The sequence below is a fragment of the Neofelis nebulosa genome, chromosome 11 (assembly GCF_028018385.1).
Source record: "Neofelis nebulosa isolate mNeoNeb1 chromosome 11, mNeoNeb1.pri, whole genome shotgun sequence".
Lineage (NCBI taxonomy): Eukaryota > Metazoa > Chordata > Mammalia > Carnivora > Felidae > Neofelis > Neofelis nebulosa.
The window spans coordinates 11,551,772-11,569,521 of record NC_080792.1 but is presented as its reverse complement, the minus strand read 5'-3'; the positions used below and the strand labels follow the sequence as shown (position 1 = coordinate 11,569,521).

Here is a 17,750-nt window from a genome sequence, read left to right as displayed (position 1 = left end):
CCCCATGTGTCATCATCGTGTAGTGCCATGATTTTTGGACAGTAAACGCACACTTGAAAGACTTCCCTAAGTCAAGTCCAGAGCGTCCTAGCATGAACCATGTAAGAATTAGGAGATTAGTTCTTATATTGGCTTCCATCATAGGAACTGCATAGAGAACATCACACATCTTATGATATCTTTCCTGAGCACAGGGCTCCCTTCTCATGTATTGGGCATTTTTGCACGTGTTCCTCGATTCGGCGTGTGTGTGCGCGTGCACAAGTGTGCTCTCTGATGCCAGGCATGTCAGATTAACGTTCAGCAACTCTGAAACAACTTTGTGTATCACATCATGAATACATACATCTGAGTGGTTGAGAGGCCAAGAAACAGACGTTGTGTTACTATTAAGTGTATAGAGAAACATACTGAAAACAATATCCTTCAGCTGCATGTGTGGGTTTTTAATGAACACCTCAAATTCACGTTTTAAAACAGAAGATTCGTTTACATAAAAACTTACCGGATGGAATCCAAAAAGCAAACAGTTTCTCTTGCCATATTTGTAATTGCAGGATATATGATTTCTTTGGTCTCCTGTGAGCTTGATGTTTGGTGCTATTTGGATAGAATAGATTTCAGCTTGCTCTTTCACTAGAGCATTGTTAATTCTTAGATAACATTGGATAAATGTCTTTTTGATAGCTTGGAAAGGAGATACAATATTAAAGTACACTGGATGAAACTAGCATCCTATTTTCCTTTATGTGTTAATTGCTGTAAGTTTAAAGGACCACATACATTCTCTAATTAGTTAATGAAGACAAGTTAGTTGGGTAAACCACTAGCAGATAAGAAAAAATATTTCTGATCTAGAAATCATATTTATGTGATACAGACTTATTGATCACCGTTAAAAGTTTCATAATTACTTTAAACGTTCAGATGAAATAGACTATTGAATATAAATTAAACTCAAATGACCCATTTTATCACTGACACAATGTTTATACACATGGGTCACGATATATACCGATATGGATTTTTGAAAACTACAGTGTCATTTCTCTCTGATAGCTATACTTAGATAAAGCCGGATCGACTTATTTTAATTGTTTCTATATTGGGTTTGAGACAGGTGGAGATTTTTGGGCCATCTCATGATTCTGCAAAGATACCCTGTTCGTTTGCATCATCCTCTTTGTAAGTGTGTGGTTTGAAACGTAAGAGAAGTAAGAGGGTAGACTGCATGGAATTTTCACAAAGCTGCAGTTAGTAAGTGATGAATAAAAATTTCCATATTCAGTTTTACTTTGTCACTGTTTCCTTTGGTCATAACTCCATAGCATGAGGTAAATGTATTAAACTGTACTACAGTGAACCAGTATTGGGTAACATATAGTGCTCAGTCTAAAGACACCAAACAGAAGGACTTAACTCACATACATCGTGTGCGTGTGTGTGTTTCTTCCAGAAGTTTGTACTGCTTAAACCCGCTCACCTATTTCGCCCCTCCTCCCACCCTCCCCCTTAAATGGATACAGTTTGGCAGGACTGAGTCTGCCAGAAATCTTGGGTTACACGTTTGCTTTCTTTATCCTAGACAACACGGCTTCCGTTCTCACCAGGAGAAACGGCTTCCGGAGACAGGAGCAGTCTGTGTACTACCTGCCCATCTTCATCGTGGACAGTGGTTCGCCTTCGCTCAGCAGCACGAACACCCTCACCATCCGCGTCTGTGACTGTGATGCCGACGGGGTAGCCCAGACCTGCAACGCGGAGGCCTATGTCCTACCTGCCGGCCTCAGCACCGGAGCCCTGATCGCGATCCTCGCCTGTGTCTTGACGTTACTGGGTGGGTACAGTTTCCAGTGCTTTCGCTGCGAGAGCAGTCACGCCAACCCTGCATGGACCGTGACCCTTCTCTTTCCTTTGGCCTTGGGTACCTTTTTGAGAACATACGCAAATGTTCCCTTCTATTGTGTTTTGTTCAGTGAGCAACCCATGTTCCTTTGGCCACACTTTCCCATGGTATATTTAAAACACAGCTCAGAAAAAAAAAATACCAATCTCTTTTTTAAAATCGCAGTAAAGATACAGGACTGTTTAAAATTGATTTTTTTTTCAAATTTACCATGTTGTTTTACAGTACCCTACAGAGTCATCTATTAGACCAGAATCTTCTCGATGTTGTTTTTTTTTTTAATTTTTTTTTTCAACGTTTTTTATTTTTTATTTTTGGGACAGAGAGAGACAGAGCATGAACGGGGGAGGGTCAGAGAGAGAGGGAGACACAGAATCGGAAACAGGCTCCAGGGTCCGAGCCATCAGCCCACAGCCTGACGCGGGGCTCGAACTCACGGACTGCGAGATTGTGACCTGGCTGAAGTCGGACGCTTAACTGACTGCGCCACCCAGGCGCCCCTCTATGTTGTTTTGATAAGATGATTACTTCAGAAATTTTGGCTTTATATGCCCCCTCTTTTCAGAAAAGATGTAAGGAATATTTTATAATTATTCATGAAGTTAAAGAGATTGTAATTCCAGCAGTGCAAAAGTTACAGTTTTCCCCGGAATTAACATATTTAATTGTACTCTCCTGGATTATTTCATTGCATGGTTAAATAACATTTACAGCTTGTATTAGAATTACAGTTTTGTAAGCGATTATGCAGTACGCTTTTAAAAATTGGGAGCTAGCCAACATGGGCATTGAGTAATGGGTTTATTCCTTAGCTACACTCTCTTTCACAGTGTAACTTTCCACAGCAAGGACAATGAGCATTTACGATTGCATTTGAGACCGTGCTGTGTGTTTTCTAAGGTAAATGGGTCTGATATAATTTGTGAACCCATTTATAATATATTTTTATAAAAGCAGAACTTGGCGATGTGAGTCATCATTGTGTAATCTTTAAAAACAAGATTTATGGAGTTAGGTAAACCTAGTGTTTATTACTGCTCCCAACATACACTGGTTTTTCACCAGAGGAACATTAATGCTTCTAAAGCTGGCTTCTTAATCTATGAGGGGGAAATAGTAGAACCAGACCCATAAGGTTATTGTCAACCTTGAACGAGACAGTCATGTGCCTACCACATAGTGGACATTCAGTAAGTGTTATTGGTGAAGCAAGTTCCCAAGCCATGAACTAAGCTAAGACCTAGTTACTAACACACTGTCAGTGATCTCACACAAATGTAAACTACGTTTTCGATAACTTCAGCTAACCAAATAACTTCACACAGGTGGCAGAAAGTCTCAGAAAACCATTAGACATGGCAATTTCCAGTTAAAGCCTGATGAGAATTGAAAGGACTAGCCTCAGTTTTGAAAAAGATGGAACCATTGCAAAGGTCAATGGTATGTGGATGACTCTTCTTGAACTTAACTTGGCTAGTTTATCACACACCATTTAGATTACATCGGACTTCAAAAGAATAAGGTAAAATTGGATTTCCCAGAATTTAATCACACCCAGCAGTCAATTATCTTTTTTTTAAGGCTGTCTAATGAAGCCTGATTCATTGTTAGAACATACTTTTACCTTGGACTTAGGGGTTCCTTGCAATTTAGGTTGCTTGGTTCTAATTAGTTAAGAATCATTACCTAGCTGTCACTGGTAAGTGAAATTGAGTATTATTAGATTTCATTTTTGCATATAATATATATGAGGATTTGTATGTGTATACATACGTATATCTTAGGGTAAGTTTATAGGTTTTTGCTGATTTCTTCAAAATTTAAGAACTTGGCTCAGTAACCAGCATGTCCAAAAACTGGTATTTCTGTTCAGCACTGAGTCTCTTTGTGCCTTATTTCCTGAGTCTTTAGAAGCAGATAGTCGGGACTTTGCATGTTCTTTTGATTCTGTCTCCTCAATCGTAGACTCTAGGTTTTCACACAGTATGTACCGAAGTCAATGTGACTGAGTATTTGGGGTGAGGGTGGTGTGGATGGGACAGCCAGCCTGGCACGGATCATGGCTTCTAGTGCACAAGTAACACATTCTTTCCACCTCAAGAAGTAAGATGAGTCATATTCCTAGACACTCAATACCAGGTTTTATAGTTCAGCCTTTTTAGGCTTCTGAATAAATATTGCAAGAAAAAAAGAAAGGTAAAAGGGTGGAAATAGGGAAGAACTCCTTGAGAATCTAGGTCACTTTAGGGATGTTGTGGTCCAGTGAGGTTTTAAATTAAAGCTACTTATAAGATGAGAGAAAGGGATGCCCTGAAGGTTCCAGAATGCTCCTACAGGAAGGCATCGCAGAAATCCATTCCAACCCAAACCTCTGCATTTTGCAGAGGGGGAGAGTGAGGTACAATGAAGTTCAAGGATTTCAGGAGTTCATATAACAATGGCGATTATGGCATAAGATTCTAGGTCTCCTTATTCTCAGTCACTGATTTTTGGATTAATCTACAAAGGAATTGCACCTTGAAAATACATTTGTTTAATGTTCATATGTAGTCCTTTCTTAAAATTGGAAAGTCATGTTGTCTGAAGTTGGTTGTGTTGACTTCACCTCTGTGTCCTTTTAATTTCATGGGTGAAATCTTTCCCGACTCTTCTCCCATCCCCACTTTGTTCTCACCCTTTCTGACTTATTTGCATGGGAATTCTCTGAATGAAAGACATGATCCCACAGTTAGAGCCTGAAGCTTCCTTTACTTCCACTGAATACAACTGGAATGAGAGAGATTATGGTCATATTCAACGTTCATGAGAAAGTTATCAACGAGATGCAGTTATTTTGCCAGTAAAAACATTCACCAATATATGGCAAGATCCTTTAGTATTCTAATGTCTAAATATTTTGCCCCAAAATTGTTACACATTTTGATCATAAACTCATAATTGTTGACATATATGCTTATTTTTCAACCAGGCTGAAAGCACTTCAAAAAAATTTGTATGAATGACACTAACTTACTACTTCAGTGGATTTTGAGAAGTGAGCAGACAGAAAGAATTTCAGTTGTTTTAAATACGGATTTGGGGCACCTGGGTGGCTCAGTCGGCTAAGCATCCAACATGATTTCAGCTCAGGCCATGATTTCACGGTGGTCGTGAGACCGAGCCCCATGTCAAGCTCTGTGCAGACAGAGCAGAGCCTGCTTAGAATTCTGTCTCTCCCTTTCTCTGCTCCTTTCCTGCTTGTGTGTGCTCGCTCACTCTTCCAAAATAAACAAAAAAATAAAATAGGGTTTCAGTATTACTGCACGTCTATCCAAAGACTGTAATAGCCAGTTTCTTCATTAGTCTGCACAGTTACTTTGTTAGCTTGTGCATTTTCCTGCACGTTAAAACTGTCACTGAATTTACTATATTCAGTTTTGCTTTTCCCTATTTGGACCATTAGGTCCAAGTAATTGAAGTCCTATAACACCCCCTCTGGCTCTTTGCTCTTCAGCCACAATTGGGATTTGTTAGACTGGCCCAGCTTCAAGTGCAATAAGACATTTGTAGGAAACACTGCTTACCACATGGAATTCAAGTTCAAGTTCTTCCAGTGTGCCCAGGATGGCCAGCTTCACATTCAGCTGTCATGCGTCTTTTCACTTCTCCTTCCTGATGTACGAAGTGCTGAAGTGTACTTGCTCCCCTGTGATTCTGGCCACTCATGATTTTGTTCAACAGGAAAATATATTCCCAGTTTTGTAAGTGACAATATTACCTAACTAAAAAAAAATGCGGAGAACAATATGATAGCACTACGTAAAAGACTGAGCCCCATCATAATCTATAATGATCAAAAGTACTTGATACAGCAGTCCTATTGATAATAAAGGACTGAAGTAGCCAATTTACGATGGCACATGGTTCCCCTTTCAAACAAACGCAAGCATAGTAAAAAATGAATTGCATTCAATAAGCTCATACTAAGAGCTAGCCATTAGTTATGTGCTTTACAAGCATGGTCCGATTTAATGCTCGTAACACGCATTTCCTAGGCAGGTGTTAGTAAGCAGTCGTATGCCCACTTTTTTATATGAGAAAACTGTAAATTGGAGGAGACATGCACAAAGTTATAAGGTGTCAGAGCCAGGACTCAGACACAGGCGGGCCTGGCTTCTGAATGTCCTTTATAAGGCATGTTTCCCTGTGTGTTTTCCCATGTGAAAGACTTGTGTGTCTCTGGGAAATGCCTACAGATCTGTGGGTATCACAGCCCACGTACTGCCAAATTAGAGCCAGCAGAATCTTTGATCTGCTTTACACAGCAGCTTTATCGCTTCTTTGGTTACCTCTGAGTGTCTAATTTACAGGATCTTCCAATTACTTCCAACCTTGAGAGAACGCATCGAGAATTGTGTATGATAAATTTGAGATGATACTGCATTATCACCAAAACGTATAGTATACCAGTTGTCTTTGTACACACGATATTCACTTTACTTAGGTCAGTTTTATCGCTATCTTGAGACTCAACTTGCACACTTAATGGAGAGGCCTCTGTGATACTTTTGGGGAAGTAATGGGAAGTTTGGTTTGAGTTATAATGAAATGTTTTCCTTTCTTGAGACATGGAAAACAATGTCTCTTTTGTGCAGGTGATTTGCAGAACTCTAGGTGGGCACATTCATTATTCTAGCGGACTGCTGGCATTAGAAATCGAATAGAATTATTAAATCCTGAACAGTTTTCCTATATCCTTACCTCTCCTCCCAATTTAGTCCCTACTTCCATGTTTTTTTTTTTTGAGGGGAATCAGTCATCCTTTTCTTTCTTTTCCATGCCCCACAGCCAATCACCATGCCCCACAGCCAATCAGTATCCCCAAATATGAATTTTACTTTATTGATCCTTGAATCTATGCTATTCTCTGCCTTGGTGTTGCACCTGATTTTGCCCAGGGCCCATCGCCGCCCTTCTGGATTATGGCAGTCATTCCAGTCTCTACCAGATGCCAATCTGTCAACATCCCAGGCAGAGTAATGTTTTGCAAAGCAAATGTGACTGTGACACAGCCCAGCATAAAATAAAATGTCCCAATTGTCTACAGACAAAAATCACAGACTCTGTGACCTTACTGCTCCCTCCCAGTTCAACCTTCAGCCAAATGGCGGAGCTGCTCTTAGACTCCTCGTGATTTGCCTTACCTACTCTTAAATGACTTGCTCCTTCTGCCTGGAACACCATTCTTCTTTTTTGCATTGGAGTCGACTTTGGGTACTGTTCCTGCATACCCCATAGCACCTTGTTTATACAAGAGCATCCTGCAAGGCTGACTCACCTGTTTCATTAGTTTGTCTATCTCCTCGAGTAGATTCCTGCTTTTAGAGGCAGGGGCTGAGCATTATTTGATCATTATATATGTAGCATCTCATAAAATGCTGATATGACATGTAGAGGGTGTTCCATACCCTCCTGTTGAATTAGACCATGGACGATTTTAATGTACTCATTAGTGGAAAAGAATGTTTGATTTACTTTTGTCTTTATCCGTAAGTAGTATCTCCATTGGACCCAGATTTTCCCATTTCCTTAGATGATATGATTTTAGGGGCGCCTGGGTGGCTCAGTCGGTTAAGCGGCCGACTTCGGCTCAGGTCATGATCTCGCGGTCCATGAGTTCGAGCCCCGCGTCAGGCTCTGTGCTGACAGCTGAGAGCCTGGAGCCTGTTTCAGATTCTGTGTCTCCCTCTCTCTGACCCTCCCCCGTTCACGCTCTGTCTCTCTCTGTCTCAAAAATAAATAAACGTTAAAAAAAATTAAAAAAAAAAGATGATATGATTTTAAGTCATTTTTCCCCAAATCCAGCCTATTTTTTTCTATAAAGTGGATATGGCACACATTTAAAATATTTAAATTCTATTTTCAGTGTAGTAATCCCAAGATCTATAAGGGCTCAAGAAAAAATAAATCCGAATATATGATTTTCCAAATCTGTCTAAAGACAGAGAAAATATTGCAGCAGACATTTCAAGGATACTGCATTTGTTGTTAAAATTCAGTTCAAATTTTAGTTAAAAATGCTATAGTTGATAGCTAATTTACCTCAATCACATGCTGGGATTTTATCACATATAAATCTTCATTTATTCTTTGTGACTATAAATAATAGAGTGGGTTCATAAGTACAAGTTCAAATTCTAGCCGCCTATTACTGAGCATCTGCATATATCTCTTATTCTACAGCACATAGATCCAGACAAAATGACAAGTTGAATTTTCTCATCCCTTAGATCTTAGCTTAGATGTCACTTGCAATGACATCCGCCTTTGATCACCAGACTGCACTAGTACCCCTGTATTTTTCCTATCATTTCACTTTTTTAAACATAAATTATTTCTTTGCCTGAAACATTTCAGAAGCATCAAATGTACCTACATAAAACCCAAATGGTTCTCATGGCCCACAAAGCAAGACATGTTCTGACACCTGCTTGCCTCTTGAAGGTATCAGGCTAAGCCTTCACTCAGCCTGTAGGAAGAGATGCACAGCTGCCTTTCCATCCATTTCAAACATGGCGCCCTGTTACTGAGAAATTCTTCCTGAATCCCTTCACCTGCTGGGCTCACACTCCCCTTTATGTCCAGACTCAGTGTTACCTTCTCAGGGGGACTGTCCTCACCTACTGATTAAATTAAGAGCCATTCACAACCAGATTCTTTTTTTTTTTTTTAATTGAAGTATACTTGACCTACAGTGGCCTATTAAAGTGTACATTATAGTGATTTGATACGTTTCTATGAAGTGAACCCCATGATAAATGTAGTTACTGTATATCACCGTAGAGTTGTTACAAAATTATTGACTGCATCCCCTGTACGTTTCCATGCCTTAATTTCTAACTGAAGGGTTATACCACTTAGTCTCATTCACCTATTTTGTCCACCTCCCAGTCACTTCCCACTCATAACCAACATTTTGTTCCCACCGAGTCTGTTTCCATTTAGGATGTAATTCTTTTTACGGCTGAACATTCCATTGTGTGTGTGTGTGTGTGTGTGTGTATTTTTTTTTTTTTTCCTGTGCGAGAGAACACTTACAATATGGAGGTTCCTCAAGACATGTGTCTCTTTGAATTGGTGTTTTCATTTCCTTCGGATAAAGACCCAGAAGTGGATTTGCTCCATCTTACGGTGGTTTTAACTTTTTGAGGAACCTCCAGACTGTTTTCTGTAATGGCTGCACCAGTTTGCACTCCCACTCGCAGTGTATAAAGTTTGTTTGTTTTTCTCTACATCCTTACCAACAATTTTTTGGTTTTTTTGACAGTTGCCAATCTGACAGGTGTGAGGTCATCTTATTATGGTTTTGAATGTCATTTTCCTGGTGATTAGTGATGTTAAGCATCTTTTAGTGTGCCTGCTGGCTATCTGTAGGTCATTTGAGAAAATTATTCAAGTTTTCTACCCATTTTTATTTTATTTTTTATCTATTTATTTATTTGAGAGAGTGGGGAGAGGGGCAGAGAGGGATAAAGAGAATCTTTGTTTTTAATGTTTAGTTATTTTGAGAGAGAGAACATGAACAAGTGAGGGGCAGAGAGAGATGGGGACAGAGGCACTAAGTGGGCTTGCGCTGACAGCAGGAAGCCCGACATGGGGCTCGAACTCACGAACCACGAGATCGTGACCTGAGCCAAAGTTGGACGCTCAACTGCCTGAGCCATCCAGGCACCCCTGTTGTAGTTGTTTGTTTTATTAGGTTCTTTTATAGGTTTGGTTTTGGTTACCATGTGTTTCACATACACCAGTGTTATAGCAGTCTATTTTAAGCTGATAGTTGCTTAATTTCCAATGCATTCCGGAAGTATGACATTTGAGGGCCCTGGGTGGCTCAGGGAAGCATCCAACTCTTGATTTCAGCTCAGGTCATGATCTCATGATTGGTGGGATGGAGTCCCTCACTGGGCTTTGTGCTGACAGTGTGGAACCTTGGGATTCTCTCTCTCTCCCTCTTTCTCTTCCCCTCCCCTGCTCATGCACTCTCTCGCTCTTTCTTTCAAATAAACTTTAAAAAATATTAATAAAAATAAAAGTACATTTGTACTCCCCCCAACACACACACGTTTTATGTTGCTGATAACATATTTCACATCTTTTGTTTTTTTTTTTTAATTTTCATACTAGATTTTTAAGTGGCTGATTCACTACCTGTATTATTTGCCTTCATTGGTGAGATTTTTTTCTTTCATATATTTTCTAATTTTTAGTTATGGCCTTTTCCACTTAAATTTGTTTTTAATTCCTTTCTTTTAATGCGTATTTTGAGAAAGAGAGTGTGAGTGAGGGAGCAGCAGAGAGAGTAGGAGAGAGAGAATCCCAAGCAGGCTCCACACTGTCAGCAGCCCAATATGGGGCTCAGTCCCACAAACCGTGAGATCGTGACCTGAGCCAAAATCAAGAATTGGATGGTTAACTGACTGAGCCACTCAGGCATGCCTTAAGGAAGACATTTTAACTTTCTTTGGAAGTCTGTTTTAGTGGTGGTGAACTTTAGTTTTTGATTTTCTGGGAAACTGGGGATCCTTGGTCACGTCATGTCGGGGCTGCCTTAGTGGGATGGCTGAAGCTAGAGCAGATGTGAGCTGGGGGGATCCCTGGGCGTGCCATGCTTGGGGCACCATGACCCAAGAGTTGAAGCCGGAGCAGGGGGTGCCCCGGGCAAGCTATACAAACACCTGCGATTCCTTGTCATGAAACCTGTGTATTTCTTTTAGATCAGTTATCACAATTGGTACATCTGTTTATTTGCTTTGCTCAAATTTAAGAACACCTTGAGAGTACTGATCTTAACCTTTCTTTTAATCCAGTGTATTCCCAGGGCCTAATAGAGCAAAGGTAGGAGGAAATGCCTTTAGGGATGAATTTGTGAATAGTATTTAACATGTCCTGTTCACTTTCCTGTCTTTGCCACTTATGTTAAGCTCCTCAAGAATCGTTCTGGTGTCTCTATTTTACCATCCAATAAATAGAATAGTATAGATAGCAAATAACTAAATAAATAGGGAGTTAGCAAAATCACATGAGTACAAGTAAAATTTGCTTTTGCTTTTAGTGTGCAAGTTATAGGACTCAAATTTTAGCAAGACCCAGAGATATAGGCGTTATGTTGCATAAGACTTTGTTATAGTAGTTTAACACATATCACCTATTATTGTGCTTACTGTATATATTTTTAAGACTTTATAAACGTAATCTTTGTAACGTTACTATAAGATAATTTTTATGAGTTGATTCTATTATCTCCATTTTGGAGAGGAGGAAACTGAGGCAGGGCTAAGTAAAATATTTTATATAAGCCCACATATTCAGTCAATAGGGGCAGGGATTCAGTGTAAATGTGGATTTAGGGACGGGATTTGAGGTACATTCCAGGAGTTACACTATATAATAATTGGTTCATTACAGTGGTGGAATGAGCAAGAGGTAAATACAGGGAGGAAGTGAAATTCAAGGCAAAGGTGACCTGGAAGTTTCTAGTTTGGGGTTAGGGGATCTTTCTGAGAAAAGAGCACAAAATATGAAACAGATTAAAGTAAACGGGTTTAAACCTGAAGAGAGACATTTGTACAGAAAGGTGTAAGCTAAGTGATGGTAACATTAAAACATTATAATTGCCATATAAGAAGTATTTACCATAGTCCAAGCAACCCATACGTTTTCATTCATAAAAATCACAAGCGGTCATTTATGAATATGATCTGATTCATTTAGAGAGACAGATGGGAGGTTTATATGTCAGAGAACTCACCAATCGCCATATATAGAAAGTAGTCGAATTCTTGGGTTTCACGGAGCTCATGTAGAAAGAGTATTGGATGAAAAGGTAGGAAGCCAAGTACAGAATTTGAAGAAGATTTACCATAAGTATTACCCTAGAGAAGATCAGCTACCAACAAACCATGATTTGAGAGGAGAGAGTAAAAAAAGATTTTTTTTAACTATAAGAATTTCTGTAACATTGTATTAAAAAACTCACCCATATCATGTTTCTGCATTGAAGTTCTACTTCAAATATGATAGATATGCCATGTAAACATAGAGCTGACTAGTGCCCACTGGATTGGGCAACCGTCAAGGTCATTGGTAACCTTAGTCTTGGAGATAACAGAAAAATTCAGATTTCTCTGGTTTCAGAGCAATTAGGATATAAGAATGTGGAAATATGAAATAGGCTGCTTTTATAAAAAAAAAAAAAAGAAGTCAATAAAATTGAGTGCCATTGAAGATAAATCATTGCTTAGCAAACTGTCACTTAATGACCTATTTTTTTGTGGTGGGAGTATGGAGCTCTGGGGGAGTTCCAGGCATGGAAAAAGTGGTGGGAACTTGGAAGTGATGCTGAAAAGAACTAAGATGTTTCTCTGTCATGGTTGTTTCTGATCTGAAGCCACCAAATTAAATGAAAATTCATGAAACGTAATTAGTGCCAAATAGAGAACATCTAACAGATTTTCAGTAATAGTGGTGCAAATCAAGAGGATCAAAAGACAGTGAAGAGTTAAAAAGTAGTTATCGAAGGGCTAAGTTCTACTCACACATGGATAGAATAAGCATTTACAAATTAGTGAATGTGGATATAGATTATACTAGCAGATTTTCCATTTAAAGTAGTCACTTTTCAGTTACACCTAATAGACACAGTAATAATTGTAGTGCAAGAGCTGTTTTGGTGTTCAATGCATCATTTGGCCATAAAGTTTTAGAGTAGCGTACATCAAGATCGTACGCAATTAAGATTTTTCTAGTATTTTTGAATCTTTATTTTGTCCGAAGACGTAGGTTATGGTTCACAAGTGTGAACTACATCAATTTAAACTTTCAGGGAGTAGCCTCATTAGTAAAAATAACAAGAAACACCTGAAATGCTAACAACAAATTGAATGAGCTATTAATAAACTAGTATAATTTTAACGTGTTACCAAAATGTTTTTTTCACTTTAACAATGTCTTGAGTGTCACATGTGCATTTTACACGAAAGCACATCTCAATTCGTGTTTCAGATAGGAACAGCCAAACTTCAAATGCTCAAAGCCACAGGCAGCTAGTGGCTGCTGTGTTAGCAAGCGAGGATTTAGACAATTTTATTGACTAATAAGAAATTCTGATGATTCAGAGAGATCCGTAGAGAAAGTAGTGTTTCTAAATGATGGTGGTTTATCCTTCAAGTCTTAAATCATGTTTTCTCTTTTGTGAGACTTCTCTGAACATCGTGGGCAAAGTACACCTTTCCATACGTATTTACCTAGCATATGTTACTTTGCTGTATAATCTATTGCATAATAGTTATTTGTATACAAAATACTGAACTTCATAATGCCGAGATCCATTTGCATCTCTCTCCAACCCCTACTTTATTAATTTAACAAGACTTATTGAGTGCATATTTACTATCAGATATTGCTTTTTGTGCTTAAAATACAACTGTGGGGAATAAACTCACTGACGGTATAGGGATTACAGTTGTAGAAAATCAATTGCCCAGTGGAAAAAAAAAAATGAATTAAAAGTAATTTAGGTTTTAACCTTCGGTGATAGTCTCTAAACAACAGGTTAAACTTTACAAAGTGATGCCGAACAGGTACGAAGACTTCCACTTTGATGTACAAAAAGAACCTTTCATCGAGGTCTCAGATGGAAAAGAACTGATTTGATGGTAGTTTGCATGACTGGGTGCTTTAAAATGAACTTGGCTCAAAATTTGAAATATGCTAAAAAATAACTAAATACATTCAGGGAAATGGTTTTCCTTTAATATAAGTAGGCTTATCAAGCTGTGGTAGAATTGTACCACATCAGCAGCGTTCTGCCAGGTTCTGGGGACCAAAACTGGATGTTGAGAATTGTGGTGTTTGCAAGCTTAGAACATCCCGTGCAGGGGATTCGGGGATGACCACTAGGTGTTGAACTCAGTAGCTGAGAATACCCTGTAAGCGTTTCAAGAGCTAATCGGGATGACTTTTCAAGCGTCTGCCGTCTTTCAGAAAACAAGACACTTGATGATGCAAGTGTATTAGAGAGGGGGCCTCTTAATCACAGGGGCCAGTAACGCTACGGTTGACCTCTAGGAAGCGTGGCTGGTTCCACTGAAATGCTGCCAAGATGATTAAGTGAAAATGAATATCTGGCACAGACCACGGTGACGTTGAGACTATAGGAGCCCGCTAATTTATAGGATGCTGTGTATTTTACACTTCTGTATTTTTCTCCATCTTCCCTTTTCTTTCTTTCAATGTGGGACAATGGTGCTGTTCTCGTATGTATGCTTCTTCGCACTGGTGGGTGTCTGCACTTTCTCACAGTGAACTGCATTATGATTCATACTGTATTTCTCTTTGTAAAGATACAGCTCCCAAGTTGGAGCTGCTTGGATGCAGGGGTCCTCCCTTATCAGGATTTTGCCAAAAACCAGCACCACAGCCGACGTACCGGGATACTCAGAAAATGTTGAATGTTATAAAACTGAATTCTAAAACCAGAAATTTTAGTTAACAGTATGCTTTTGCTGCTGCAATAGCACTGTAATTGCTTTGCTAACATCTACGCTGCCCTTCTTCCTATCCTCAGTCCAATCTGAATTATATTGTTTTTGAAAAACTAGTGTGATCATACCATACCAGCCTCAGACCGCATTGGTCATCTCCACCTTTCTTTGCTCCACAGCTTTGTTGACTTCCGACCTTTGCTGACTGCTCGCTTGTACCAAGAGTAACCTTCCATATCACCTCTCCACCGTCACCCCAACCCCAGCCTTCAGTGACCCTCACTTAAATCTGCCTTGCATGGGTCTGTTTCTTCTGTGGGTCTTGAAAAGATCATGTTTCCCTCTTTTGCAATAATTATCCCAGTTCTACATTGACATTTAGTTGTCTCATTATTTGATGGATATCTGCCTTCCCATTTAATTATAAGTTCCTTGAGAAAACTTATTGTGTCTACTTCTGTGCTCAACATTATATCATCCTACCTAATGCCTACAAGAAATGGTTAATGCACATTGGTTAAACCTATATAAATTCATGAGCCACAGACCCATTATAACTTCCACGTGTCTAGACTAAATCTTTCTTTATGCCTGCACTCAGAAGTATCCTTCATATGACAGAAAAGACAGATGAGGAAAACCTCCTAAACTATATAATCTTGTGCTTACTTAAGCAGAAAATATTCTTTTTAATGCAGGGATTATCTCCATAGACCCTGAAGAGCAGTTAATACTTGTTCTACGTAAAGGTTAAATTTTATTTTTTATATGTGCTCATGTAGTTAGAAATTAATATTCTCCTAAGTCATTGAAATGTTAAATTCTCTAACCTTCTAAAACACTTCATTTTTTTTCCCAGCTTGAGGCAAGACTGAGAAATGAAATAAACTCTATAAGATACTAATATCCTTAACAGGTACTGAACCTACAAGCTGACAGATTCCGTGGGTTCTGTCATGTTTCACTTTTACCGAACACTACACTTGAGCATCCAAAAGTAAGTTTATCAGCAGAAAAAACAAAACAATATTTACAGGGGTGCCTGTGTGGCTCAGTCGATTGGGCGTCTGACTTTAGCTCAGGTCATGATCTCATAGTACATGGGTTCGAGCCCCACATTAGATTCTGTGCTGACAGTACAGAGCCTGCTTGGGTTTCTCTTTCTCTATCCCTCCCCCACTCCCGCTTGCCTGTTTTCTCTCTCTCTTTCTCTCTCAAAATAAATAAACTTAAAAAAATACATTGACAGCAGAATATAAGAAATGGTGGCTTTATGTTATTTGTATATAACGTATAAATCTATATAACATATGTATATAACATAAAACATTATATATCATGTACCATATATATAAATGACAAGGTTCATTATATGAAGAGAATTGAGAATTTTGAAATATTTTGCCTAAATACTGATTTAAATTAAAAGTGCATCTAATTATCACCTAATTCTTACCCTCTTCACAGCCTCATTCACTCTTATGCCCATCCATTTCTTCTATCCTCTGCATCCGGTTGGATATTTGCTCTGCCTCAGTTTCCTTCCGACATGTCTTAGAGATTTCTCCCGTCCCTCCCTCCACCTGTCCCCCCATCATGGCTCTCTCGGATACTCACTTTCCATTCTCTGTCTTAATCTGACTTCTCCAGTAATATGATATGGCCCCTCTTTCTTTCTGTTTCAATTACCTATATTTGGGTGTAGGGGAACTATGTAAAAAAGTTTCAGAAGCTAAATTTATACAGAAATCTAAAGTGTTATTTCCTCGTATGTGTTAAAAGGTACTGGTGTGCCTTTCTCGGAACTGGCAAATGGTCACTTGAGCTCTTGGCTTGTGTCTGAATTACCGTCTATGGAAGTACTAAGCTCCTAGTGTTCTAGAAAGTGCACCGGCTTTGAGGCCGATGGAACTGGAGAACACATCGTTCCTACCTATTGCATTCATTTCATGACCACAGGCAGGTTGTTTCAGATGCCTAAGACAGCTGTCAAACAAGAACGTAACATGCCCCAGAGAGCTATTCTGAGGGTCAAACGATAGACCTTGTTTGTAGACCTTCCTTTTTCGCTCTACTGCCTCTTCTGTCTCTCATTTAATCTTTAGTGCACGTGCCTTGCCATAGATTTGCTGCACCTTCTACTTTGTACCTAACTTCATTATTTCTCCTCGGTCAGAGGAGAAATTTTGAGTTGATGTTCTTAGTTGACCAGAAGATAACAATGAAAACTTCACTTTTGCACACAAACAAGTACCTGGCATTCAGCTAACTCTATCTACATTCCCTCCCCTGCCTCCTACCCCCACCCCCTCCCAGTCTCTACCCTGGGACCATTTGCCTATAATTATCACATGTGGCTAGACTCAGTAAATTTGAGTACTGGCCCAAGATCACCCAGCTAACTAATATGTGAAAAGGCTGGGCTTTTATTCAAGGCCCACGCCACCACATTACAACAGAAAAGGACTTATTTAAAAGTAAGTGCTTAGAACTTTGTTAAAGCAGATTGAGACAGGATGGACTAGGTCTCACCTAGTCATTGCTTTTAATCACTCTGAATTACAGTGATGTCCTCCTTGGTTTTATTTATTCTTTTTTATTTTCAAATGTATTCTTAATGCCAAACTAAGACCTCTTAAGATATTGTAAATATAAATATTTCAAATGTCTTTTTTTAAATAGGCTGAGAGTAATGGTTACTTTGGGCCTTTTAGATCTTCAAGAAAAAAAAAATTGGCTGATGTAATAGAAAGGTAATTTAAGATAATTCTTTATATATTTTGAACTCCAAAATTCAAGAATACTTTCTTTTTTTTCACTCTAACTAAATCAAGTAGCGAGGAAATCTGATATGTTCCCAATCCAGCTAGCATTCTGTCACTCATAGCCTGAGCAGAGCAGAATCTTTCTTAGTAGCATGTACTTATTGAAAATACAAGAAGTATATTCAGGTGGTTTAAAACCAGTAACAGCCAGTGTATCTGTTGTCCTTTGCTTTCCAGTATAACCATGTGCTTTATTAATTATTCTGATAAATCTCTTTTTGGCTAAGCTGAAAATCTCACAAGCTATAATCTCTTTCCAGGTCTAACGCATAAAGACCAAGTTCAGTATTTCATCCTGAAAGTGAGACTCAGTTTACTATAGAAAAGCTTTTTTAATCTTCATATATGGTCTGACATACTGGATTTTATTTAACAGCGGAGTTTCTTAGACAAGTACTAGGCATTTCTTCAAAGAACCTGACCAAATGCTAAAATCCATTTCCTTCTGAAATTGCCGTTGTTAAATTAGACCTAAAACATTTATGAAAGTCATTTTGC

The 17,750-nt window shown here is 38.9% G+C and overlaps 1 protein-coding gene across 5 annotated transcripts in view; it reads left to right on the top strand.

Annotated features, from left to right (window-relative positions):
• CDH7 (cadherin 7) overlaps positions 1-17,750 on the top strand; it is a 129,164-nt gene that overhangs the window by 103,157 nt on the left and 8,257 nt on the right. For all 5 annotated transcript variants that reach the window (XM_058691855.1, XM_058691856.1, XM_058691854.1 and 2 more), the window contains one exon: positions 1,586-1,837. In XM_058691855.1, coding sequence (XP_058547838.1) covers positions 1,586-1,837 — 252 coding nt within the window. The remainder of the gene's footprint in view (positions 1-1,585; positions 1,838-17,750) is intronic.